Source organism: Anopheles nili, chromosome 3, assembly GCF_943737925.1.
Source record: "Anopheles nili chromosome 3, idAnoNiliSN_F5_01, whole genome shotgun sequence".
Classification (NCBI taxonomy): Eukaryota; Metazoa; Arthropoda; class Insecta; order Diptera; family Culicidae; genus Anopheles; species Anopheles nili.
The window spans coordinates 30,060,006-30,087,930 of record NC_071292.1 but is presented as its reverse complement, the minus strand read 5'-3'; the positions used below and the strand labels follow the sequence as shown (position 1 = coordinate 30,087,930).

The window sequence follows — 27,925 nt, the reverse complement described above, 5'->3', positions numbered from 1 at the left end:
CAGCCCACCTGACCGCCTTGGCCGGGATGAGGGATGCAAACTTTTCACCAATGTACCGATGTACCGGGCAGCTGATTGAGAGGAAATAAAACCAAACCACATGAAATACAGAGTCAAACCGGAGGATTTCATTCACTGTGAGCTGTTAGTCCGCGTAGCAATTAATCCGCAGCTAGGGGGCGCTGGGCCAGGAAACGCCGGTCCGGTGGTAAAAACCGCATGCACCTAGCTCTAGCTAAGCCATGGTTCTGTCTCGTTGTGGAGCAGTGTGAAGCAAATGATTTAAAAGAAAACCGGTGGCATAAAACCTAAGCAAACAAGCAGCCCAGTAGCGCTAACGAACGGCGAAAAAGGCGAAGAAACATTAACCAACTTTAAGGGCCTCTTTCTATTCTTACCACTCACTGCCCATACGCATACGTTAAACCGAGAGATGTTGATTTAAAAAGTAACGAACAAGAAAAAAAATAACAAAATACAAAACTGCAACACTGCACACAACAGCGAAGCGAACTTCGAAGAGGTTCGCTGGATAATTAAAGCAAAACATACCGAAAAAAAATGTTACAAATAAAAGTGTATAACTATCGATCGAAATGCCGGTTGCAGAGTTTATTGTATAGCAAAGGATTTAAGAACAAAAAACCACTACGAATATATATGAAAACAACACAAACATACGAAGAACACACGTAACAAATCACACTCGCAGGCGACAGACAGCAACCAATAGAAACAATGGTCGCTAACGAAACGCGATCATCAAACGGTATATGATCGTCATGATCATGGTCGGGTGATGTTTTTTGATTGATCTGAATTTTTTGAATCAATGCTGTCCAGTCGTTGCATCGTATCGCCCCATTGTGCGGCTTCTGCCATAAGGATCGATATTTTTGTGCCGCACGTGGACAAAAGTTGCACATGTTTCCTTGTGCAACAACATTATCCCTTGCTTGCAAGTTTTTCAACTGCTCGAGGCAAGCAAGGTCAATGAGATTGGAAAACTTGTTGTTAATTTATCCAATGGTAAATTCCCACGCAGGTTAGCGTAAGATCGATAAACGATACTGCCTGTATCGCTAGCGCGAACCAACCGGAAACGTTCAAACCCAGCCTCCCAAAGCTCCAGAAAACATGCGATCGCCGTTTTGATAACGGTGGCAGAATGTCGATTACTAGCACGAAAAAGAAAAAAAAACAAACCCTGCCATATGGAATACAAGCTAACTGTCGGTAAACGCACGAATCCATGCTCGCGAGACACTTTTTTTTCTCTAATTGCATTTGCAACATGCGATCAAAGGGCGGAAAACCAGCTGCGGAAAAAAAGAACACTCACAGGCGGAACAAAACGCGGCGTACTAGATCGGTACCATAGTAACGCGCAGTTGCGAAAGCGTTCCCGAATCGAAAGGAAACCTTCAACAAAGCAACCGCGCAGATTACCACAGAGAGAGAGAGAGTACACGCGTTCATACATCACACAACATGCCCACATACAAGCACGATGCAATGCATTAGATGGCGCTTGGCGGTTAAGCGATTGTCGTACAATAGAACGTAAACACTTTATGGAGCTTAGGGCATCTGTAGAAAAACTACGAGTTATAAGTAATTTTTTTTTTAAATATGAAGTATAGAAATCGATCGCGCGAGATGAGCGGTACACACGCAAATGTCACACAAAACTCCCCCACACACAGAATCACACACCAAGCGATGATTTTGGTGGCGAATCACACAGAAACACGAGATATGTTTGCGATCCCTTATGTGGCGGGAAAAGCGGACGGACCCGGCCCAAGGCCCGCTAGGTAGTATATTACGAACGGAAACGGAAACAGCGGCACGCAAGCTTGAGATATTGATTTATTTTAGGATAGCATTTATCTCGTATGTTGTTAAGTTTTTCAATGGCACTAAAATGGCCTCTGTTTCGCTCGTCGTCGTCATCGTTGTCGTCGTCGTCGTCGTCGTCGTTCGTGTTTGTTCACGCGGTGCCCCGTGCAGCGCGATAAGCGTTGGTATATGTTTCCATCATGTGTCGGTTATGGCATTCCCTTCGATCCTTGCGTATTCCGTTTTGCAATACGGCGCACATCCTCGCTAATGGAGGAATGTAGTGTTTTTGTTTGATTTATCCCCGCAAAATGCAACCGGTGGAATACTCGTAACGGATGGTGGCGAAAGTAATGCAAGTAAGAACAAAACATACAAAAAGAAATGCCCTAAACAGATTATAGCGCTAAATTTTAATTGAAATTAACGTTACAAATGATAAAAAAGAGAAGAAAACAAACACTCTCTCAAACACACACACATACAGAGGCGCAGGTGGAATAGAAATCTCTAGCTTAGGGAGATGCTGAAGCAGAAAATCTATTGTTAGTCGAGAATATTTACTAGGATACTGATGAGTTGATGACATTAAAGGAAGCAGCGAAAGGAGAAGATATCAGAACCCAAACAGATACACAACACAAACCACACGCATACATCCCAAAACACTAATGATCATGAATGATATCTTCTCTAGGTATAAAAGAAAACCATGTCGTTGAATAATAAAAGTAAAAGTAATACATAAAAAAAGAGCAAGCAGAATGCATTGGATATAACAGCAGCAGTAAACGAGTACATACATACACAAACCACACACCTTCAAGCGAAGCCCACGCGCTACAAAAGCAGAAAACCACACTAGATCACGCAACAAAGCCCACACGACCAGAAGAACGCAGTACACATACACACACATGCATACATACGTACACGTACACACACAAACACACCCTAGTTTAAAATACCTGTCGCAGGATAGTGTCGCTTTTCGAGATCTGGACAAGATGGAATAAAGCAAATCACGCAGAACCAGCTGAACGAGTTTTGCAAAACACCCAAAATACCACATTACTTAATACTATAAACTATAAAAGGGAAGAAAACGAAAAAAACACAAGAGAAGCCCAATAAATGCAAAATGAATGATGAATGAAATAAAGTAAGAAACAGAAAAAGAAACAAGAAGAAAAAAAACACACACAAACATAAACACACATACACAACTAGAAATTGGAGGAGTATGAATAAAATTAAAGAGATGAAATTTCAAACGCTTTAAGCGAGAGGCGTTTGTAATGCAGCTTTTAGTTTCTATCACACTCCAGCGAGGGAGAAGCCGACGGGAATGGAATCAGAAAGGGGCAAGCGATCGCAGCGAACCGTAACCGTTCGAGAGGCGCAAGGCAAGGCACAAAAGATCTATATGAGAACAGACCACCCACCACATAAACACAGGAAGAGTAAGGAAAAAATGGAAGCAAAATGGACGGCAAAAACGGCAGACAAAACAAAAATTAAAGAAATTGAGAGAAACAAAGTAATTTTTCTGTTAGAAAGCAAAACCGCAAACGCGATCTAGATTGATTGATTGATTGGTTGATCGGATTGATTGATTGGGATGGGCTCCATGTAGCACGCAAGATTGGTTCAGGATACGGCAGCAAATCGACAGCTAACGCGGATAGGATCTTAGGAACGGCTAGTGTATGCCAGCGGATGCGGCGAATGCGGAAAATCATCAGGACAGCTCGCAATAAAACTGAAAAGGTACGGCACGGTAGCGCGGAGCAGGGAGGCTGAAGAGGAATGTAAAGCTATTAAATCTTTTTAATAAACCAATTATTGAAATAAAGAAGAAAAGTCCGTAGAGACACAATCTCTGGATTTTGCGCTAGTATCGTTGCAGCGTGGGGGGCGTTTGAGCAGAATGCTGACGAAGATGTCCACTGTTTGGAATATCTATCGCTTTCAGTATGAAAGAAACTCCGTAAGAAAGAAACTATTGAAGTTTGCTTCTTTTTGGTGCATTTTTTTCCACGCGAACATTTCTCATTTTTCTCTATTCCATAGTTCGCTTCGGAAAATCGATTGTTCCTTTTTTACTTCTGTGTATTTTTGGTTGCATCTTATATTTACACTCCAATTCAATAGATTGTGAGCGCGACATGCTCTTTCGGCGTTTTTTTTCACAACTACGCGTTTCTTCCCCGACGAACGATCATCGATCAAGCGAGCGAGGAAGAATTATTTTAACAAAAAAAAACGATGGCTGTGCCACTATCGTCCTGGCTAAGCAAGTTGTGCTTCTAGTGCCCACCTGTACCATCTTCCTCACCGGGGGCAGTTTTCATGCCCGTGCCGACCGGACCGTGGCGTCTTTCCCAGATCATGCGATGCTTCTGCTTCATGTAGGCCGATTTGGCATTAGCATAGCCACCGAGGTCACCATCTGCAACGGTAGCACATCAGGCGCGGTTAGAAGGTAAAAGCGTTACCGCGTTTATGAGAATAGCAACGATTTACTTACACTTGATGAACCAATTCTCGGACGCCTTTTCGTATGTATCCAGAATCGATCGGCACTTACGCGCGTGGTCCGGCTGTTCGTACATCACGCAGTCCTCAAAGCGTTGGCGTAGGATTGCAAGAATTTCGTTGTCGACCATTCTGTTGAAAAAAAAAACAGCAAACAAACACAAACGTTGAATGGTCAATTCATTTATCAATGCCATATTTTGTACAATCATTTAACAAACCATATTTTAATTCGAAGCCCTCGACTACAATGCTAAAAGCGTTATTTACCACAATTCTCGTATCAGCAAATGAATCATTTTCCTAAATTGATACAAGAAATATCAGCCGCTCAAGTGGTTGATGAAAATAGTCGATCGTGAGCAACCGATCCGTTTACCAGACAAACAGGCTCCATGCGGATGCTGAGAGTATTCGCTGAATACAACAGCACCAGCTGATGGGATTAAAATTAATACGACTATTATTTTAAAACGATCGGTAACCCGATCGATTACCGCTCGATGAGCTTCAGCAGCAAGGACGCCACAGCCAGTCGGGAAGAGAACGAGAAATAGTTTACCCAATCAATCATTCTACCGGTGGTTTGGGAAAATATTTACATCACTCCAGAGTGTTGTTGGGCATTAACCTGCTCCCTAGCGATCATTCGTCGTAATTGATGTGCTATGGCAATAGACAGTCAATTGCTTTTCATTATTCTGCATATAAATATTATTTCAACAGCTTGAGGCGGTGCTCCATAAAACGCGGTTAAACTATCAATTACCGTTTTCGTAGTGGTGACGTGTATAAACAACAATAAATGAATATGAAAACATCACCACTTAAATTGTGTTCTATACAATGACAAAGCTAACCGAGTCAGCCCGGGATAAGGCTATCTGCGGCTGTTGGGAGGAAATGCCTTTCAGTTCACAAATAATTATTCAAATCTAAATACGGCCAGGCCGTTCTTAAATAAATAACAATAACAATGACAAAGCTGGTATGATATAATTTTAAGACAGCCGAAGTATATCCCCCAGAGAGAAGGAGGTGCTTTTGGTGCGATTTATGATTTTACAAATAACTATGCGCCTCCACCGGGCGCATATTGCCCAGCCATGGTTTTAACCGTTTCAAAACGGAATGAAAAATTCGCACGCAACCCCCATAATAATAACAATAAAGCCGGAAACATCAAATTTCTGCCCATCGTGTTTAACGCGTTTTCCATAACCACACTGCAACAGCCACGATGATAATGTTGTCCCGATGGCCGGTTAAAAATATCTTTATTTACATTGACCAACAAACAAATTTTCCTCGCACTGCGAAAACATCCGTGAAGAAGAAAGGAAAGGTGGTTTTGTGTTCGGGATAACGTTTCGTTGAAATGCATATGTTTATGCCGTTCTTCGAATCGTAACTCTTTTCCCCCTTTTATTTTTTTGGCGTCCTAAAACTCCCGCTGGTTCTAGATGCGACCACCGCCGGCAAATGAAAGGGAAACAGAACTCTTTTCCATGCCCCGATACCGACTGTTGTTAAATGTAACAATGTGCCGCCCTATAAATAATTAACTACGCGCGTGTAAAGTTGAATATCGGTTCGCGCTGGTAAGAAGGTAATTTTATGAGCTGCAAGAAACTATTCCACTTAAAATGTCTGCGTCAAACGTAAACCTCTCGATTTTTAGCCGATGAATAGTGTGAATATGATTAAATAATAAAAAATATCTTATAATTGAGCAGTTGTTGCTTGACTAACTCTACTAAAATCTTGTGAAATTATTAAAATATTAACAACAGTACTTATTTCTAACTAAACTGGCTCTCCTAATACATTGTGGAATTTTTCAACATCTGAATCCATTGCTTTCAAACTTTGATTAATCATATTCATGTGGAAAAGGTCATGCTGGTTGGTCATGATGTTTAATCCTTCCAATTACCAACAACTTATTTGGCGTCATAGTATCAAAGGGCTAATTAATTAAAACATCTATAGTCTGTCAACGCTTGCAGATCGCTTCATTGCCGTAAAGATCGAACCAAACGAACGTGAGCAGTCTTCACCAACGAGCAGCCAGGCAAAGACAAGCACTACGGCGACCAGTTTTGGCAGCATTCACATCGACGAGACGATACTAGGGAAGGCAGCCCATCAGTGCCAACGGACACGAGCAGACGATGCACATACATGATGGTGCTGGCAACCTCCGCAGCCAGCTAGTGAAAGTGGTGCGGCGCAGGTGTGTTGCTCACGTACGTTTACATTCGCGTCGTAGACGACAGCACCCTTTCCGTGGCCGAACATAAAGCAGATGATCTTGACATTGTGCCGGTGCGTGAACGGATGTTTATGATATCGCTTGTTTGTTGCGTACCTTCCAAAACGGCCGTGGGCGCATGGATGCCACTTAAAACGGGCTTCGCACGTAACGGCTCTGTGCCCCGCCTTTTTGCCTCTGGAACAGCGGACAGATTTAGAACCACTCGTCGACCACACACACGCAGCCAGAGGTGGTGTCCTTCATTCATATTTGTCTGCTCCATAACTAAAGCATGCTTGCTGCAAACACACTGGGAGCACTTGATCGTGTACGATGGCAAAGCCGCTCGCGAACCTGGCTGCAATTAAACCTCACGCGATCGCGAAACCGATCGAAACGAACCAGCTTTTTATAGCTCGCGCAACGCAGAGAGAAAGATAACACTTGAGCGAATAATGAAATGGATCCGTAACAAGGCACAAACCCTTTGTAGATGGTGCGCGCCCCAAACACCCAAGGGGTAGCTAATACGATAAAGCCGTAATCACCCTATAAATACGGAACCGGTAACATTCAATAGCCAGCGCATGGCAATCGACAAGGCAAAACCAACTACGAAACACCAACGGGTAACGATTTGGTCAATGTTTACTAGCCGTTTCTGGCCAACAAATGCGATCCCTTGTTCGGGACAACGGGAATATTAGATTCATAGGAATGTGTGGTACATATAAGGCATAATAAAAGAAAGTTCCTGATAGCGCAGAGAACATAATTGGTTATTTTTAATGTTACGTTCATATACTTTTACGTAAAATATTTAAAACGGTATTTTATGACCACACATTTGGGCCATTCTATCCCACAATGCACGATCCCCAATCGATTGGTGATCCGAAATCGATCCAAACATCCCAATACTAACGTCGATGGCACATGGGACCAGTCGTAGTTTTCGTTACCATCGTTCAGCACACAGGTTGTGTGCTTTGCTGCGAAAGTCGTCAGCGAAGCGATCGCTTGCTGCTTAACTCCCGCCACGTGCCCGACACGTCAAGTACGTTTAGGGTGTGATCAGGACGAGACTTTTCCGATCCCGGTACCGATCCCACAGTCACCGCCAACGATGGGAAATGCGGCGAATCCGAAGCAGTACACGAAGTACAGCAAGAATACGGCCGAGGTGCGGGTTAAGAAATGCATACCAGTACAGCGGGGCATGTTCAGGTTGGGCAGGGGTAACCTGTTCTATCTGATAGTGATCAAAATCTTCACCATTCTAAACAACATTGTCAACAAGTGTTTATAGTGTTCCGTCTCGAATCGTTCGTCTAAATGTTATACGTTTCCGTCCCGTTCCAACTCGTTCGATGCAACCGAACGGTTCGTTGGATGCGGTTCCTCCGATGTTGTGTCTGTCCAAATGCACCAGCGTAATATTCCTGTTGCTCCGTGTGCAAACTGTACCGTGATTGAGATGATTTTTTCCCTTTTCGTATGTGCCGTGTTCATACTGTGCGGTTTCCTGCTTGAGCAGATTTTAATTTTGTGTGTTTATTTTTATGATCACCGTTCCACAGTGAGCAATCAGAGAGTCGATCGCGAGGGGATCGCGTTTCGAAAGGCACGTCCAAGCACGCAGGGCCGGAGGCAAATTATGATCGATGGCAGATGGATCATGCATGATTGCACGAGCAATAGAAATGCCAAACAGTGCTCGCTCTATACACAGCTATGGATGCTTCTATCTACATGCCCGATGCAATTGTAATACGGAAGTTGCTCACGACATTCGTATAGAGTGACAAGTCACGCGCTGTGTTTTCTGAAAATCTGGCTGATGTTTGAGACAAACGAAAGATCAAATCTTCATGTGACTGCTTATTAGCATATGGATTATATAAAAGATTTTCTAATAAATATACATATGCATTCTGTCCAATCTATTAAATAAATGGAGATTAAAGAAGATATCAGGGAGATAATGGAGATTAAAGAAGATACCATTTCAAAAGAAAATTAAATTATTATTTACAAAGTTTAAAAGGCGGCCTATTTAGCAGTGAGGGTCAGATAAACGAAGATAAATTGTTATCTCTTAATTGCTTTACTTTCAAAGAATGGTTTAGCGAATTGAATTTTAGGGCGTGAATTTTAAAACCGATTCTATATAATAAATATCAAACAAAACTTTAGAAAAATTCATGCCTTTTGTCAAAAGCCTTCCATTATATTTTTGATTACGAAAAAAATTGAGCTTTATAGTCGAATTTCTGATATCTGCCCAACTAATATAAATTATGGAGACGTTCTTCTGTTATGAACCACTTTTCGTGAATACTGTGTTATACTTTCTACTTATGAATATGAAAATCCCGGTTTGATTTATCTCTATAAATTTATCCCTATTTAATTCAAGAGCACTTTTAAGATAAGATCGCTTTGCGATTAATGTAGTTGGCTTATCTAAAATCCAATCTTCCGCGTGTAAAGTTTTACTTATGACAACGTGAGAATAATACTTACTTGTCGCGGCGGAATTGTTGATTCGCTTCGAATATGCAAACTGCATCGTCCGTGTAGCATTGATCGATCGTCGGTACACGATGAAATTTCTGATGATACCACGGGTACGTTTGCCGGTTCGGTTCAACAATTTTCTCTGTAATGAAAAAGAGGATTTGTTTACATCTGGCGTCCTGGTATGCGGCACGACATCACAGGTTATGCAGAATTATGTAACGAACTTTTCACAAGTTCTCGTGTATAGCCATCGCCATATTACCGACACGATTACTCCAGGCAAATAGTACTGGCCATGAACATTGGCCAAGCACATGGCGTGATATGAAACAGCGCACATTTATGTCCTGAAATTACACTTTTCTGCTTCAATATTCGTACTCACCGCGGAACCAAGTCACAGGACCGTCGATGGTTGCCTGCACGGCGTTGAGGAATCCTTCAAGCGGATTACGTGCGGGAGCCTCCGGCATTTTAGCTAGCTTTGCAGTTCTACAAGAAAAGCAGAATGTTATGAGATTTAATGGTACAATTTATACGGATTTTTCCACTAGTAAAATAAATCGTCAGGACTACCTTCGAGCAAGGAAAACAACAAGATTTTACGAAATTTGACAGTTGCTGTCAGCGGATGAATGTTTTAGCCGACTGAAGGGCCCAGTACATGCAATCGTGATGGAACCAATTTTTACTGCTTTATAAATTGATAAAATTTAACCAATTTTCACTAGATTTTCTGAATTTAAATATATGCTTTTAAAATGAATGTATAACTTATTAAAAGACTTTATGCAAACGATGCTATACATAAAACATATGCTTATCTTGTTTCATTCGCTTCAAACAAGATGATCCACATTTGTGGAAATATATTCACAAGATCTTACTCAGTTTTTGTGCACTTATTAAGACAAAAGATATGCTTATCATTATCCTTAGAAGGCTCAAAAAATACCGCATTACTTAAGTAAAATCTAGAATATATTCCATTTTTTCTAAATGCACTAAAATTGCATACTTTACGGCGTTTTTTACCAAACGGTTTTCAGAACCGTTTCATTTCTAACGTTGATAGCTGCGATAAACAGAAAATGCGTTAAGCTTTGAAAGCATAGAAACAAATACTTCATCTTCAAATTTAAACATAATTCTCGATATAGTTTAACTTTCAATAGTATATAAGATTTTCATTTTTATTAAGATATCATATGTTTCACAACGTCTTTCCTTACAACATTACATGAGTTACGACTGCATAGAGATAGTTGGTACCTGCAGGTGTAATAATGCGTGTTATAATAGACGACATTCGATCTATCATACCTTGCTCAAGCTGTGTGTTATACTCTGTTTATAATAAACTTCAAAGCCCATAAGCTTTGGTATCCTTGCAAGTCTATATTGCAGAGCTTTTGAACTCGAACGATCTCCTCGCTAATCAGCCTACTAATCTACTTTTTTGTACCTGATACCAACGATTTGTATCCTTAATCATGACGAACATGCGATTACGTTTTCTTTATCTGAGTAAACATTCAAATTGCACCACAAAACCTTCGAAAATCTATTCGAAGTAATGCTCCAAACTCAACACATGTAATCCGAAAAGAGCAGAAAAATTAAAACACGTGACTTTTTATCTTCATTCCAAAGTTCGCTAAGCTCGAACGTACCATCCCATCATATTGCAATGTTTTGTCGGTTTCTTTTCCCAAAACTCAAATCCACTAAACTCACGAGCGCTATGCGTTCTGAACAGATTTTATCTTTCTTTTTCTCTCCATAGGTTCATACAAGTCAGTACAATTAAACTTCCGGCTTAACCAATACGAAATATGAAAGATTCCTTTTCGACCTTTCCCGTAATTCCCGAGGATGGGTCAGTTTGCAGCAGTCAACGAAATCTTCCACAGAAGCCTCAAATCACCAGTGGGTTTCTTCGAAGGTAAGAGAGTAGAAAATCTAGCACGTTCTCCTATCATATTCATATCTCTGGTGCTTCTCACTGGATTAGAATGCCAATCCTCGAAACAGGACTCAACTGCACAAAGCATCCCTAGCGGTATGCGACAAGTTACAATCGTAAGGAGAATGTTTGAATGCTCGCACTAAGCAACTTAAACGCATTGTAGAAATCCCACATAGCTATCTCCAAATTTCCCTTTTTTTTTGTGTCTCTCCTACCAATGCAATCGAAGCATAAAATAATGTGTCCTAACACGATGCGTCCTTGCTCCCTTGGCTGGTGATGCGGGCCCATAGAAATGTCACAAACTAAACGTGTAGGATTGCTTACTTAACTATCATACTCTAAAACATAGAACGTTAATCTTACTACCGAGATGGCGATAAACTTATAAAGTTTACATCCAACGGTTTATGCAGATGCCTATTCTCTCTGGGTGCAGTTGTTAGCGCATCGGTTAGTAAAGCGGGAGTGTGTTGCGTCGTTTTCGCACGAAACCACTGCACCACCACTTCCCACCTCCACCTGCCTCTGGCTGCTCACAATATTCAGAGATGCTAATAATATTATCCAAAAATTAAAACGCGTACATTCGTTCCCTTCTTCACCAAGTGCACGTCGCACTCGCAACAAGTCAACAAGAAAAAAAAATAGCAAAATGAAAGTAAATAATATCTCTCTCCTCCCACTGCTCTTTGTGTGCAGAAAGCGGAAAAGGAGCAAGGATCAGTCCTTCGTCAGCCACAAACTGTCCATCGCCGCTGTTTTGTTTTTGGTCTCCTCTTCCTGGTGTTCTCGATGCGATGGGCTCCAAAAGGCTGCTACGGATGATCCTTGCACCGCCATAACGATCCACTCACTCCCTTCTCTCTCTCTCTCTGTCTTTCTCTTATAGGGTAGCTGACTGTTTACAGGTCCATGTCGAACTGTTCCTGATGCTCGTCGTACTTTGGCGGAGAGTTCCGGGCGTTCGATGGCTTCTGTGGCTTCATCGACAGGGTCGACAGTGGCTTCGTATGCACGCCTGTTCCATTCGGACTGACGCCTGATCGCAGCAGATTCAGTGGCACGTTGTTCGGAGGCGTGCGTGCCAGCGGGGAGTTCTTCAGATTCATCAGGAAGGTTCGCTCATACACGATACGAGTACCTAGAAACAAAAAGCAAGCGCAAGCGCACAAACAAATGAAAATTATTATCTCATCAAATAAACATGCTTTTGATTGGCCCGAGCCACCAGAAGGCTAGCGCAAAACACGCTCGAAATTAAATCATCCCATTATGCCGCTCCTCGCGATCGTACGATCACAAGCACACGTAGAGTCCTGCCCTTTCCTAGCTCTCGCGCTCGCGCGTTGTTCGAGGCAATTTTTGCGAAGCGTGGTTTCACGTTTCGTCGGACCACAGTTTGACCTTCAGAGGACCCCAAACGTTAGCGGTCCCTCATTCCACCCCGTTTAGTTTTCGCAACCTACCCTCTGAAGGGGCTATCATTTCAACAAACCCCCACCATTTATGTCGCTTGTCGTATGCGTAAAACCCACACACATACCGAACTCGATAAGCGTTTTCGCGTCCGATCGCAAATTTCCTATAAACTCGCACCCGAGGGGTTCGTTAGCCAAACAACAACCCGCTAGATACCGGAAGGATACTGGGTGAGCTGGAGGATGGTGTTTGATTTTAATCATAAGCTAAAGCATTTCCTATTTGTTACTGTCCACGTTTTGTGCGTGTTCAGAGCTCGTTTCATCGTTTAGTTTCGACGGATGGCCAGCATTGATGGATATTTTCAATCGCGAGAACATCGATCATTTCGGGTGTTTTTTCGAGGCTTCTGAAACGTCCACAATGTGCAAAATCGAGAACGGATCGAGAACGTTCTACACGCTGATAAGACGCAAAAAGCGACCATACGGTGCTAGACAAACACTCACACTCATTGTCGAAAGCAAACATGTACTGTGCGCGCAAAATCTGGCGCATATTTTGGTTGCATTAGCAGAAAGTAAAACAAGAAAACTGCTGCTTATTGTGATAAAGTGGCTTTGCAGTGCGCGAAAGCAAACAAAGACGCAATGTACGACACACACACACCTGCTGGCTTCTAATCGCATCGAGAAAAAAAACGCCAACAAAGCGTTCCTTTTGGGTTACACGATCGAGCCCATTTGGGGAACGGTTGACTTTTGGATATTTTTTTCCCATGCATTTCCATATCACACCCGGCTTTTAACTGTGCTGGTGGTGAGTTGGAAGAAAATTGAGGTCACGTTAGTGATTGGAAGTCATTAGCATACACCCCCGCCGCACGGGCCCGCCATTGGCGGCCATTTTGATCAGAAATATTATCCCCGCGTTAGCGTAAATTGGATTGGCGCAACGATCACCAACTGCGCGAGGATCACCAGCCACATATGTGAAGATCATGTGCGCGCAGCAACAAATCAGCTGTTGCAAACTCTGTTGTTGCGAGACCAATTGCAAGCAGATTGTACCTACGATCGGTGCCCTCCGGTGACGCAACCGGGGGCCCTATTTGCACACCTCGCTTCAATCGCTCTCGCGAGTCGCATTAAAAATCAAGCCAATTTAAAACGAATAATGCTGGCCGCCACCACCGCTCTGTTTCGGTGGCCTCCCCAAAAAAAAACCGCCCCTAACCAACACTCCCGAGGATCGAAGGTTAAAAAAAACGATAGCGAGAGGACTAAAATTAAACTTTCGCCCGTTTGTCTAGAGTTGGCGCACTTCCTTTTCCTTCTAACCCGGCCATTGATTCGGTTTCGACGAGTGCTGTGGTGGGTCGAACACTGGGTGTGTGTTCTCGCGTCAGTGGAACTCTTATCCTCGTGGTGGATCAATCGGACCTGGGATTCTACCACGGATCAGCTGCTCTCATCACACAGCCAAAAGCTGCCTCCAATCAACGCGCGCATGTACGTGTAGCCTTGCACGCGTGAATCTAGGTGGAGGTTAGCCAGCTTTTCCGCATAATTCTTGTGAACGAATCTAGCCACCCTATCTGCCAGGGGAACCACCAACCATTTGGGGGTGGTTATTTTTAAATTGCCAAGATTTACAACCCTGCCGGCCGGTTCGGTGCGTACTAGTTGCCTGTACCAGAAACCGGTGGTCATTGAACGTTACGTAACAACGCGCAGGAGAGAGCAGAGCGTTCGATCCACACATATAAACACACGCATCAATTGCGGCCAGTCTGGCGCTGGTGTGTGAAAAACGGGCCAGAAAGGGGACCCCGGTTCCGTGATAAGATTGGCCAAAAGGGCCTTGAAACGCGTGTGCACTGATCAGACGACGATGGACGGCGCGTCAAACGCATTGTGTGTTGATTTCGAATCGCGAGAGCAAAGAACGTGGTGAGGCGGATGGACGGAACCGTTTGCCTTGGGCGGAAAATGAGCCCGTCGTTCGAAGAAGGTTCGTTGGCTTCTCGGGCAGCGGTTGATAAGGTGGTGACTGATCGCTTTTTTTTCTTCTGAATTTAACAGAGACCGTGTGCAAAACACACAGCCCGCCCTTGTGTGGTCCTTAGTAGGGCTCCTCTAGCCACATGCGACTTGAGACAAACGTTCACTTTTGGAAACGCGCTTGTTTGTGCGAATCCTGGCCTCCGGTTAATTTTCACACGCTAAAATGGGATCAAGATCGAACGAAAGTAGTTCCAGAACGCGAAGGACGAAGTTGGTTATCAGCGTGCATTCGAAAGAAGGCTCCCCAAAATGGGCTCTCGGTTTTCATTCCACCAGGCGCTATATAGAGCTTTTGGGCAGGCCTATTTTTATAATAACCAGTCCGGTGTTATTCGGTAGAGGCGAAATGTGTTGGCCCGAATAAAAAAAGAACAAGTTTCCTATTTTGATTGGAACCCCACTCGCAGGAATATAGCCTTGCCGGGGAGCGCCATTCGATCTGGGTTCCAGAATAAGCGCTGCTTGTTCCCTATTTTCGTCCAAGCCGTCCTCTAGCATGACGTGTGTGTCTTGGTTATGGAATCAACAATAATCCCCCTGGAGAATAAGCGAACACACGCTTAGCAAACATGGCGCTGCAAAATGTCCCCCAGGCGTTTGCGGAGGTTTAGATGGATCCCTCCGGGAGGACTTAAAGATAACCAACGGACCCCGGTGTCCCGCCACTCGTTCGGTGGGAGGAACCGGTTTTACGATTTTCTTATTCCTCGTCGTCTTCACAGCGATCGCGAGTTCCTTGTTTGTCGCATGATTCGCAATTCCGCGATCGCTGTGATGCGTTGACTTGACAGGCTCACTCGATTGGAACTTGCGTTTGAATCAATTTGCTTAAAAATTATGATTGCTCTTTGACCGCATGAGTTTGTGGTTGCAGTTTGGATTATTAAACGTAGTCGAAGGATGGGTTTATGCAACGAAAATAAATTGGGCCCGATTTAAAGACACTATGCAATCCCTTCAAATCCTTGTCTCCTTAACATAACCTCAACGCAAGTGACACTTAACGTACCTTGCCTCACAGAAGCTACCAGCACAGCTCTCGCAGGTGTTCAGCGTGTTGGAAAGAGGGCCTTAACTCGCCTCGATGATGTCCACCAACCGGACAATTCCCAGTGGAACGATGACATGAATTTAATTCAATCCAAAATGCCGCCTCCCAAGGGGGCTAAATTGGCTTCGCTTTCTACGCTACCCGAACCGAAAATGTGCTACGCTTCTTGCTTGGTTGCTCTCGTCTGAAAGGTTTCGATGGGGGGCTCTCATTTTTCGTTGGCCAAAAGTGCGTCAACATTAAATAAAGTATAACCAACCATTCTCGCCGTTTGCTGCACCGAAAATAGAACCCCACCGTCGTGTGCATGGGGACATGATAGCGAACAAAAAGAATTCGTCAGCGGATCAACTGTGTGTGTAGTGTGTGTGTGTGTCTTGTAATATATAATATTTCGTTGTACAAAGCCGCTTATTTATCAACCGAAAACGATAGCGAGTTGCTTCAAGCATCCCCCCAACAGCAGCGCACTCGCTCAGATGGTTAAGTGGATTCTTGGCCTACTGAGATTGTGGCAATCTAACGCAGAGGGCTGGATATACCAACGTACCCAGCCATCTGGGATTGAGCAACACGGGGTTCTAGCACGTTTCTTTGTTCGAGCTGAACCTCTCTTCAACTCGCCGGTTGATTCAAACGACCCTTTTTGCGCTCCATCGAAAGTTATCCCGAAACCATGCAAAGGCATCCTGAAGGGCTTTGCTTTGTCACATACACGCACACACACACACTCACACATCCACTGGTAGCATCACCGCGGAAGGCTGCGAAAAATTCAAAATCCACCACTCTACGGGCTATTGCGTAGTAACCTTCGCCTTTCGACCAACGCCGGTAAAAACGTGCCCTCGCGCGCGCAACCCACGAAGAGAGCGATTTTTGCGTAGCTTTTCCATAGCTAAGAGAAACCGGGAAGGGGGGGTGCAGCAAATTCGAAGCCCATTCATCCCCTAAAACAACAACACGCACGCACGGTGGACGGGGTGGTCTCGCTCTCGCACTCGCGAATACGCAACACAGGGTGAGTATGCGCACCTTCGCCTTCGATTGCGTACGTGCGTGCTGGCTCGTGGCAATCAAAACACTCGCACACACACACACATTCTGTCGGTCACACACACACACCCGCCTCCCCCATTCAGAATGGCATTTTCCCCGGTTTTTTGCTTGTGATGCGTTGGAACTGGAGCAAAACTTACCTCCGGGAGTGGTCGAGTACAGGGTGCCACCGGGTGTGGATGAGTAGAGATCCGGCAGATCGGACGGATCGTGGATCAACACCCGCTTGGACGGGATGGCCTGGGTGATGGAGGCGCAAGCCTGGCGTGCGATCGGTGAGGCCGACATTTTGCAGGGCACTGGATTATTCGTTCGGATTGGGGGTGCAGAGGCACTAAATCGCTCGTAGGCAATTTTCCTGGCAGTCAAAAGAACAACACTGGCGCTGGAGCGAGGCTGGATGCGAAATACACGGCTGGCAGTGCGCGGTGGTTTCGGGAAAGCGATCGTTCACGTAGGTTTTTCTTTTCTGGATGGTGGGTGGTTTTGGTGTTATCAATTCGTACTGGGGTAAAGACACCGGTGTGGCAGGAAGAGCGAGTGTGTGGCGTCGTAGCTTCTTTCCGTCCTTCCGAGTGGGAAAAGCACGCGAACAATCTCTGAAACCGAACTGTGGCCTGTCCCGCGGTTGCGTTCCATTTTTAAACCCGAACGAAAACAACACCAACGCACGCGCTCGCGGTTCATTTGCCGTCTCGCTTCGGCTGGGTGAGCGTGTGCGCTCTCGCTCTCGCGCTCGCGGAATACGCCGCTTACCTAATCTAGTGGCCGATTGTGAGCATAGTGAGAGAGAATGGTTGCGATTTTCCGGCGTTGAGAGAGGTGAAAAACTGCTGAAAATTGAGAAGTAAAATTTTCCAAATAGGTTGCTGGGTTTTCAGTCAATGGGGAAGAAGTATTCATTTGGAAGGACCTCACAGGACCTTTAGTGGGTAAAGTGACATTTGTGTTGTAGTAAATCTGGCCACAATTTTCCTCTCATTTTCCTTCTAAAGCCACCCCAAGAATATGGAGCAAATTACCTAATTTTTTTAACGCCACATGACGACTATTCAGCTCATTTCCATACCATGACCATCGCTTTTCCGACTGTGCACTCTGCACATACGCCTCGTATGTTCTCTTCTGCTCGCGCTTAAGCGCACACATCGCTGGAAACCTGCCTGAACGCGAGTGAGTGAGTAAGAATAAGCGGCTCCACCGCTCAGAATCTTCCGTAAAAATAATAAAAATTCACGTCTTTCAGCGGCCTTTTTTTTTGCCTTCTAGCTCTTCCTTCCCGCCCCAAAAGATAACAAATTAAATCAGCCCGATAATTAGTACCACCGGCATCAATTCAAAACCACATGGCTTGCTTGGAGCGAGCGAAAATTCTAGCTCAGTTTTTGCCTACCCTCGCTCGAACGCTCCATAGTAAACATCAGGCACAGGCCTTTTTCCTATGCGAGGTTTTTATGTTTTGGTCGTGCCTCCGTGGAACGAAAATTCGCCGGCAACAACACAAACACACACACAAACACACACACTCACAGACACCACAGCCGGCATCGCGCGAGGCGTGCCATGCGGCTTTTTGCTACGACGCAGTTTCTCAAAACAATTTCTTCCTCTCCGGGGGGTTGGCGTTTTCCTTTTCCCGCCTGTGCTGCCATCACGCCACCCGGCGCACTCCCTCCCTTTTTCTTCCTTACCCCTACCGCGAACTCACGGATAAGCATCCAGCGAGAAGGAGACCGGGAGCGAGCGTCAGGGAACGAGACGGTTATCTCGAGAAGCCGCGTCACCCCGTACTGAGAGGCACCATGCCACCCCACCAAAACCGACGATGGAACCGGCTTTCGGAAAGGGGTGCCATCTGGGGAAAGGGTGGCGGATTTTCGGGCAAGCACGAATTGTCGTGGCCTTCAAAAGGTAATGGAATCAACCCAGCGACACCCGGCCAACCAACGTGCACGTGGTGATGTGTGAGAATAAGAAAAAAAACCACGGTGTGAGGTCGAATTTTCCATGAAAAATTTTCCATCCCTTTTTGAGAAACCTCCCACCCACCCCTTCGAGGCTGAAGGCAAGTGTTTTTTTTGGCGATTTTGGGTAATTTTGCTGGCGATTGGGTGCGTGCGTGTGCGTGTCATGGCCTGCTATGCGTGCGATGGTCGCTGGTGTACGTGCAGCATAAGCTCATCGGTCAGCCATCAACATAGCAAGCCGGTTTTGCCATGTTTGCGTTATGTTCTCGAAATGCTTCGCTTCTTCGTGGCCCTTTTTCACAGCCCTTTCTTATTCTCTTCTTGTGCTGCTGCTGCTGCTGTTGCTGCTTCCGGGAGGTAGCCGTGATGCTCGACATGTGTTGCCGTGTCAGGAAGATGCGTTTATCGGAATTTTCCACGCACAACGGAACCGGCACGCAGGCAAAAAGCGAGTGCGCCGGTGTTGTTGGAAAACAAAACAAAAAGAAAACCAACATTCGATGGGGGCACGTGAAGGGTAAAAATAGTTTCTTTTTTGCGCTAAATGAATGATAAACGGCGCGTGGGGTTGAGGAGTCTTCCAGGCGCCTGGTCTATTTTTGGGGTGGGCTTTATCGCCATTGTTTGATCGTAAACAGCTGTAGCCAGGCCTCGATCACTACCCGAACGGCCCGTAGTCTAGGGCCAGGGGGAATGTGTTCCGCCCGGTTCGTTCTGATGTTACTAAAAACCAATATTTACCGGAACCCGTGTGGGACCTTTACAAGGGGGAAAATGCGCACTAATGAAATGAGCGAGGCGGTTTTTTTTTTGTTAAATTCGAGTCGGACAGAATACTAAACTAAGGCGGCAAACATGTGCGGTACTTTGGCGTAGTTAATATCATGCCGAGACTGTGTGTAACATTCGCTGAAGAACTTTATGTTGCTCTGAGACAAGCGACTTTATTGCAGTTTTTCTCATTAAGGCATATGTGAGCTTCTTTAGCTGTTTCAGCGCAGCTAATGAATGAAATCGCTTTTCCCTTATTCGTTTCGATGATTTTTTACGATCGTTCGTTTAAAGAATCGGTAAAGGAACAAGCGTGACACAAGTGGTGAAGAACATAATGTTATTTTCGTGAGAGGTTCATAGAATCATTCCTATTGTTTCATGCGCTATGCTACTTATGCGTGCATAATTGATACAGCCTGTTCAACACTTTTTATTCCCAAGAGCTATTTTGATCCATCGAACAGTCACTTAACCCAAAATTCTTTCCAACAGAGCTGCTCAATTGTTGTGCTATCTTGGTTGGTTTTTCCCAATTATTTTTCCCAAGCAGCCCGTAGTAACGAAAATGAAACTGAAAATCGCTTTCCAGAACATCTGTAGTGGTGGTACAAGCGCTAGCGCATTAGAAAATGTTTGATTTCGCTTCGCTTCGAAACATTCTTTTTGTTTCATTTTCCTTCCCACTTTACGCCGCGCCTCACGCCACTTCCAGGCCCCCGTTCCAGGCACATCGATCGCTATCACTTTCCCGGGAGGTTTCGCTCCCTCTCGCTTTCAGCGAGGGAGCCCCGTGTTTACAAACACCAGTCTGCAAAACCGGTTTTCGTGGGCTCGCTTCTGCAGCAAAATTGTAAATCGCGTGTCCGATTCCGCCTGCACGCGCTACCTCCCATGAGGGGGCCCTTTTTCCCTCCCCCGCCAGAAGGTCCCTTGGTTCTTGGACTCAGAAGTTCCACACAAAAAAAAAACCAGGCGAAGAAAGCAAAAGAAACAACCCCCCATGAAACGAGCGGATTAGAACGCCTAGCATGCCTCTAAATATGGGCCAACCAGTCTGGGGATTTGTGAGCCATGAGGTGAAACGCCGGGTTCTCGGAAGGTGGGGTGATTATGTCGATCACACGCACCCATCTCTGCAGCGCAATTTCTTGCTAGGAAGCACGATATTTGAAACCGCAACAACAAACACAACCCAACAGCAGCTGGCCGGCTTGAGTATGGTGGGGTGTTTCGCATATTTTCCACCCGGCTGAGGGTGGATAACGACGCATTACGTCTGGGGTGATGTTGTGGCGTGATCGTACTGACAAATCACACCCCGCTTTGGTTGACGATCATCCGTTGTTCGATCGATCGCTGGAAGAAGTCACCATACAAAAAGGGTTTTTTTTTCTCCTCCAGAAGATCGTTCTGTTCTCCAACGAAGCTCTCCGCTAGTGTGGACAGTTTTGTGCAAACATAAACCAGAGGCCAACAACATGCCACACCCAGCGGTTCATGTTCCTTCACGAGACAAGGCTTCGAGCCAGCCAGGAAGAATTAATTGCGCTTTATTTCGCGCAAGTGATATGCCACCACCACGCGCAATCCCGAGCTGGTCCCAAGCACGTCAACAAACCCTGCGCAACAAGGGCGAAAATGAAAAAAAAAATCGCACATTTCTCGCCGCTGTCTCAGCACAACCGCATTTTTTTCTTAACTGCTGATTCCCGAGCTGACGCACGCGACGAGACCGCGAACTGTCTGTGAGGTTTCTCTTCTTGGTTGCGGTTCTGCTGATTATGGATGCTTCAATTAGTCGCTCCAAACCGGCACTATCAGTGTGCTTCTCGTGCGTCCAACTCCACTCGAAACGATTGGACCTTAAATGGCCGCTGCCCACAGACAGCACGATCGGCACATCGACAATTGTGACCTGGCTCTAATCTGCCACCCTCAAATGCGAAACCATCCACCCCCCGAACCGGTTCGCGGTGGTTTGGAAAATGAAAATGAAAGATCTCGTTACATGGGTGAGGTTTTCGCTTCATTCTTCTTCTTCTGCTTCGAACCGCCTGGCAGCAATAACATCGGAGAGACCTGATAAGATGATAAGAACGTCGAGTCCCAAATGTCTGTGCATGGTAGCAGCTCGTTTCGTGATAAGCATCCCAACACCCTGTGAGTTGTCGCCGTGTGTAATGAAGCTGAAACAAAGGCAACCCATCGTGGCCCCGTGGTGACAAGTTCCTGGCCTAATGGGGGCTGTAAATGTGTTATTTTTACTATTTCTAAGGCTGGCCTCTGGAGCGAGATATGGCGTAAAGGGGGAGCGATTGCAAGATTTGCAAGGTCACCGCGACACTTTCTTCGAAGCCCGCCCTTTGAATCACCAATCTCGCGTGCTAAAGGTGGACGGTTTAATCGAAAGGAAGATATTGGCTGTAAGATAGGCCCGTAACATGACCCACCGAAGGTGGATTAATCCTTCTTCCACCGATTTCCGATCTGATTGATTAGCGGATCCGGAGCGAATTGTTCGCTGGGGTCGTATATCATCCGCCATTTGAGACTCTTCGATCGATCCAGATTGTGCCGTTGACACGTTTTCGTGGCGAGTCAGCGGGACGTACGATTAAACATTCTGCAAGGTCATTCGCGAGAGGTTTAAAGGGTATTAAGACATGTAAAGGGCTTGAGAAAAAAGGGGGTTGCAACAGCTTACTCTAATACGTGTGGGGAGGGAGTTACAATTGCAGTTGTCCACCTGAAACTGATCAAATAGGAAGCGTTGTTGAGAGAGAGAGAACCCTTTAATTTGACGTCGAGCGCCGGTTTTCGAGATAGTGTAGCATTAATCGCCCACTTCACATTACCGGTGTGAACCTGTTTAAAGTACACAAACCGACGGATTTACGCCTTGCCTTGCAATTCAGCAATTACATCGCACGATGCGTCACCGATGGTTTTTCTTAATGTGGCAAAACCGTAACCGGTTGACCCGGTGGACTCTATTGCGTGACGACGACGTGTGACGATGGAAAAGCTGGTCCTTTCCGAGCGCTTCCTTGTTTCACAAATCGGACGTCAGACATCACCCGATATCTCTCCCTTTTCCGTGGCCCTTTATGTTCGTTTTCCTTCCTTCGCAGGACGAGGGTGGCATTTTAAAAAAAAAAAAAAAACACCCAAGGTTAATGTGCCAATCGCCACGACACGTCGGCCCACGCTGAGGTAAGCAATTAAAAAGGGCAATCCGTCGAATTGCGTCAGCCGAAGTGAGTTTGGCATTCTCGAGCGTTTTTTTTTCTTTTCGAACCACGCTGTCTCTTCCTCGGTTCCACAGCAAACCACCCACAAAGCGAAAGCGACCATTTCTCTCTCTCTCTCTCTCTCGCTCTCGCGAGCGCGCGTGTGCGATTTTTCCGACGCCGATCGTAGTAAACATTTTCCCCGCCGAGTGTTACACAGGACCACATCGTACGGGTGACATCGCAGCATGCCAGGAAAGTTGTAAACAGTCGATCGGTGAGGCATTCAAAGACGACGCGATTACGGTTTGATCGAGGAGGGTGGGACGAGCAAAAACCATCGGTTTGTTTGTGGTTTTTGAGTGTTTTGTTTATCGGGACACTTTCGACAGTCTTTGCAGGGGTGATTTTGAACGTGGCGTGAGAATTCATCGGCACCAATGAGTGCGCTGTTTGTAAGGAGCACATCCGGCGTACAATTGAGTCATGTGGACATTTTGACAAGCAAATGCTCCTGAAGTTATTGCAAATCGAAGATCTGCACCTAATGAACGGCGAGAGTTTATCGCCAAAAAACGGGGGCCAATTTATGGGGCTACAAAAAACCCGTCCAAAATGGGAGTGTCGCTGGGTGATAACGTCCTCGAGCTAGGTTTTCTGGTAAGGGCAGATAGCCGCTGGAAGGTGTTCAGGTTTATCTTCGACAAACGCCCGGCAAGAAACGCTTCAGTTGGTTCCCTTTTTTTTTTGTTTTGGCCAAAACCGGTTTCATCTTCCCTTTGCGCTCATGCTTGCTATCAGTTCGTGAATCCATTTTTAAGGGCTCACACTATAATCTGCGCTTTTTCTCTCTCTCTCTCTCCTTCCTTTTGCTTATTGCGTCGTCCCAACGCTTCCCCGAAGGTCAACGTTGAAGGGCACGGCTTCGAATGCGTCCCGTTGGGCCAAGCCTTTGGAACATTCCAATCCGGTTTGATTTTTTGTTTTGTTTTTGACAATATGTTTTTGCAATGCACCTTTTAGAAATGCATCTTTTTGTTTGCCTTTTGCTGCTGAACGGCTCGTTGAGCATAAACAAAACCGTAATTAAAAGGGAAAAAACGTTCCTGGACGTGCTGGATAATTGCCTGCAGGAGACCGGAAAATTGTCGCTGGCCAGCGAAGCCAGGGAGGATGCGTTCGAATATGCTTATTTTAAAACCCCCCTGGGTAGCGGAAAGCCCAAAAAAAAAAATAACTCGCAGCAAAATCGCACGATCGTCACTTTCTTGCGTTGCTTCAGTGCAATGAACCTGCGAGAGCCGCATGTAACGCGAGAGCATGCTTTCTTCACCCAATTCTTTCCTGCTTCTGCATTATGCTTTCACATACACCCCGGGTTGAAGATGTTCAAGGTTGAGGAACGTTTCGTTGGCTTAACTTCCTCGTGTTTCGACCACAATCAAACACTCGCCCCCCCCCGAACAATGTGTTAAATTTGCGCAAATCTCGTGCGCACGTCGCACAAAAAAAATAAAATGCCATTTCGGCTCGTTTTTGTGATATTTTCATTTTCGCATAGGACGCGTGTTTGCGAGTTCTATTTTGGGGAGCACTCAAATCACTTTCAGGAAGCATTGCGGTGTTCCTTCCTGCTTGTGGGTTGGCTTTCAAAACCCCACCGTTAGAAACATGCATGCTTCACACAATTCTTTGTTATTAATCACATCGGAACCGGGGCATGCTGGTAATAACGAAAGAAGCACATGAAAGCGAGCGCCATGTTAAGGCGTGACTCACGTTTGATAAGAATAATCTATCGTTTTTTTTTTATTTTAGTATACTGGCGCAGGTAAACAGCTATTGTGGGTGGGCGCCAGTACACAGGGCAAAGTACTTCTCCGGCACTCCGGTCTACTCTAAAATAAGACTCGCCTTGTGCCGGTGCTTGACAAATTAATCAACCGATCATCGCATCTGAAGCACGCTGTCGAGTGACCATGGAAAGGTGTACACCTTTTCCCCGTGGAAATGAGCAGCAAATGAAGAATGCGCAACTGCAACCGCGTCTTCAAACCTAAATGGCGCCTTGGAATTCTCGCCCAGACAGGCTCCGTTCTGGATACGCAAGAATAACGCTTTGTTTCATTAGTCTAATGAGGCGCTGGATCAATGACGGATTAGTCACTGCAACAAGCAAGTGCAGCTGTGTCCGGACACGCCCGGTTGATTTCCCGGTCGAAACAATGTGAAGTAGTTCACTAGAACGGATGATTCACGTTCAGGTGAGTCTCCTTGCGCCCTTGCGTGAACGTGAGAGGAACACGTGGTAAGATTTTGATGAAAATGATACCCGATGGAGAACTGAGGCATCGATTCATCAAACCATTCCGAAGCACTGGAGCAAAAAAGGGACTCCAAATGTTAGATCAGTCAGCAATGTGGCCGCCGCAGAGGAACGCTTGGAATTGGATCGTACAAACAATGGCAGCTTGTTTTCTGCAACGCCAATCGCTGTATTTGCGAACGGTTTTGCGGACTTTCCCGCATTACGACCTGAGGCTGTTGGTACAAGTGTTCGCCACCACCCATCCCGCAGGTAATGCCCGATCAATGGAACGCAAAGAACGTCCGTAAAACAGCCTTCTCTTCCCGATCGCTCGCGCAGGGGGCTATGGAAAACAGCCCATCCCGGAATGTGGCCACACTTTATTTAGATAAGAACGGTAACGGTATTAGGGCTTGGTACCAGGCGATTGGTGTGATCTCATTCTAATGCAGCTGGAATAAGAATTCGCTCCAACGTCGGGGATAACGTCCGTACACGTCGGCGTGTCAAGCACCTTTTCCCATCGCCGGAGGGTTGACTAGACGCTTCGGGTTTTTGCATAGGAAATTTCGATTTCACCTTGAAAACCGCTCCTTGCCCTTCCAGCTACTCGGTTGTCCGTTGGAGGTGACTGTTCTTCAATATTCTAACGCTGAAAGCGAGTGGATCGGGAGCGAGGATCAAAGCGAAGGATGAATATTTAAGCTGTGATCTTTGTGCGCCCACATAAAACAACCGCAATTGCCGTCGCCTTGTGGTCGTGCTTTTACTTCGAAGATGTTTTGTAAAACACCCTGCGAGATCGCGCGTGTTGCATCAGCCAGAACGGCGATGAAGGAAATAGAGAAACGCCATTCCCCGGCGTACGTGATAAAACGAGCGTAGTCAAACGACGATCTACGACTGCGACAAAAGCGCCACAAAACCACGTGCTGTCAACGAACGCAAAACCGCCCCAAAAACATTCTGGAGTGGCGAACGTTTGAATGGCGTCAAACACGTGTTGGACATGAGGGCGTGCGTGTGTTTGGGAGGATTTTATTCAATACCTCGAACGCCCGATGGTCAGCGTATCTCTTTCATCGAACGAACTTTCAGGCACATGTAAAAACACCCAACACACAACCCTACTGCGTTTCGTTATCTTCCACCGTGCTGACCGATAACTCTGTCCCGCTGGCTGGGGCTGGCGAAAGGAGTTTTATTTTTTTTACTAAAACATAACAATCTGTTTTTAGGGGTGATGCATGTGTGATTTTATCGAAGCGAGGCCAAGTCGATGTGGCGGTGCCAAATGCCAAGACATTTGGGAGATAAACCCCCTTCCCAACTCACGATCGTCGCCTACTGTACTGTTCATTGCCACGGCAACGAAATTAGGTCAAACTTTGACGGAAGAAACGTGAGTGAGAGAGGTTTGTCTCTAATGATGACTCAGCCCTTCGGTGCATTTTATCCGCCTGTTGATGTTGTCAGTTTAGATTGGTTCTTTAGGAATTCTGCGATAGTTGGACCGCTTCCTGTAGAGCGTTAGAGAGTAGTTTTGTACATATGTAACTAACTATCTACCCCTCTTTTGATAAAGAACCAGAAATGGACAGTACGGTTGCGTGAGAAACTCCCAGAAAGTGATAGCTGACAGGTGTCACGGATGTTTGAAAAGGTGTCAAAAATTTAAACAACCTCAAATTAGCCTGCAAACAAAAAGGAATATCTCGCCACCGTAACCCACTAACGGTTTGGTCATTGGACGTTGGACTGCCAATCTCGGTTTCGGCTTCAACGTCGGCGAGTTCCTTCACATCGTCGCGTGTTGCTCGTTGCAGGCAGAATCGTACCGAGCGAATGGTTGTTTCTATTTCGGTGCGGTTTTTGAATAAAAAACCCGAAAATCTCGAAAGCCAGCTTTACGTCCATTTTGCACCCACGTCCTCGTCGTCTTCGTCCCCCAGAGCGTGTTCTTCTCCGTCCCATTCCACGGTGGTAGCCATTAATACGGATTGTGTTGACTTCCGGAAGAGTGAACCCGACGAAACACCACGCGGTGATCGGGTGTGTACTGCGTGTTGGGGTACTATTTTAGACGGGCCTTCTTTTTTTTTTCTTTTCTTTTTCTGCCACACCATCGGATTTTGATAACAGCATGATGCAACACCGGTCTATCGTTACAGGTGTCTCTCCTGGCTCTTATCGATCTGCGCCGGCCACCATTGGCATCCTGCACCGGCCTGTGGTAGGAAAACAACCGAATCCGGTTTATCGTACCAGTGATCCGTTGTTTACCAACAGCGGGATGTGTGTGAGTGTTCTTTTTAAAATGCTTTCGATGCTCTTTTCCCAGGAACGCACCGTTGTTTCCGTTTATCGGTTTTCGGGTGGTGTTTTCGAACCCCCACTTCTAAATGCGGCTTCATTTACACTCGACGGTGGAAATGAAAGCCACCAGCGTTAGAAAAAAGATCGTATACGCGATGAGACACCGTTCGATCGGTCGCCTGTTTATATTTTTCGTTGCATTCGCTTCGCTGCCCCCAAAAAAAAAACAGGCAAGGTCAGTTACTGCGGCCGGTCGACTATCTGTTGGTTCGCTTGTTTGCTGTGTTTGCTGTTATCAGAACAGCTAAAACAGGCCTCATATCTTGTTGTTTTTCTCGCACCGAACCCGCAGGTACGATATACTGGTTATGGCAGGTTCTGGACGCATGAGTTGACACCTTCAAACATCGTAACCATTGCCCTCGGGATCATTGTACGAAAATTGATCACCTTCAACCGGTGGTGTGCTGAATTAGGTATGGTCATGTATTTTGATTCCTTGCTCGTAGAAAGATAGGCATTTTAACACGATCGTGGTCGATCGGATTGGTTCTCGAACACATCATAAGCCATTTGTATTCATTTTTATGGTACTTTACCGCA

The 27,925-nt window shown here is 45.7% G+C and overlaps 2 protein-coding genes across 2 annotated transcripts; both read right to left on the bottom strand.

The window, feature by feature from the left end:
• Nucleotides 1-3,958: 3,958 nt before the first annotated feature.
• LOC128723480 (NADH dehydrogenase [ubiquinone] 1 beta subcomplex subunit 10) lies at nt 3,959-9,648 on the bottom strand. Its single transcript, XM_053817226.1, has 4 exons — nt 9,546-9,648; nt 9,164-9,299; nt 4,373-4,512; nt 3,959-4,294 (listed from the first exon to the last, which is right to left on the bottom strand). The coding sequence occupies exons 1-4, from the start codon at nt 9,631-9,633 to the stop codon at nt 4,152-4,154; spliced, it is 507 nt and encodes a 168-aa protein (XP_053673201.1). The 5' UTR covers nt 9,634-9,648; the 3' UTR covers nt 3,959-4,151.
• A 1,255-nt stretch (nt 9,649-10,903) lies between these two features.
• Nucleotides 10,904-17,327, bottom strand: LOC128726623 (eukaryotic translation initiation factor 4E-binding protein). Its single transcript, XM_053820439.1, has 2 exons — nt 16,868-17,327; nt 10,904-12,273 (listed from the first exon to the last, which is right to left on the bottom strand). Exons 1-2 carry the CDS (start codon nt 17,013-17,015, stop codon nt 12,035-12,037), a joined length of 387 nt encoding a protein of 128 aa, XP_053676414.1. The 5' UTR covers nt 17,016-17,327; the 3' UTR covers nt 10,904-12,034.
• Nucleotides 17,328-27,925: the final 10,598 nt, after the last annotated feature.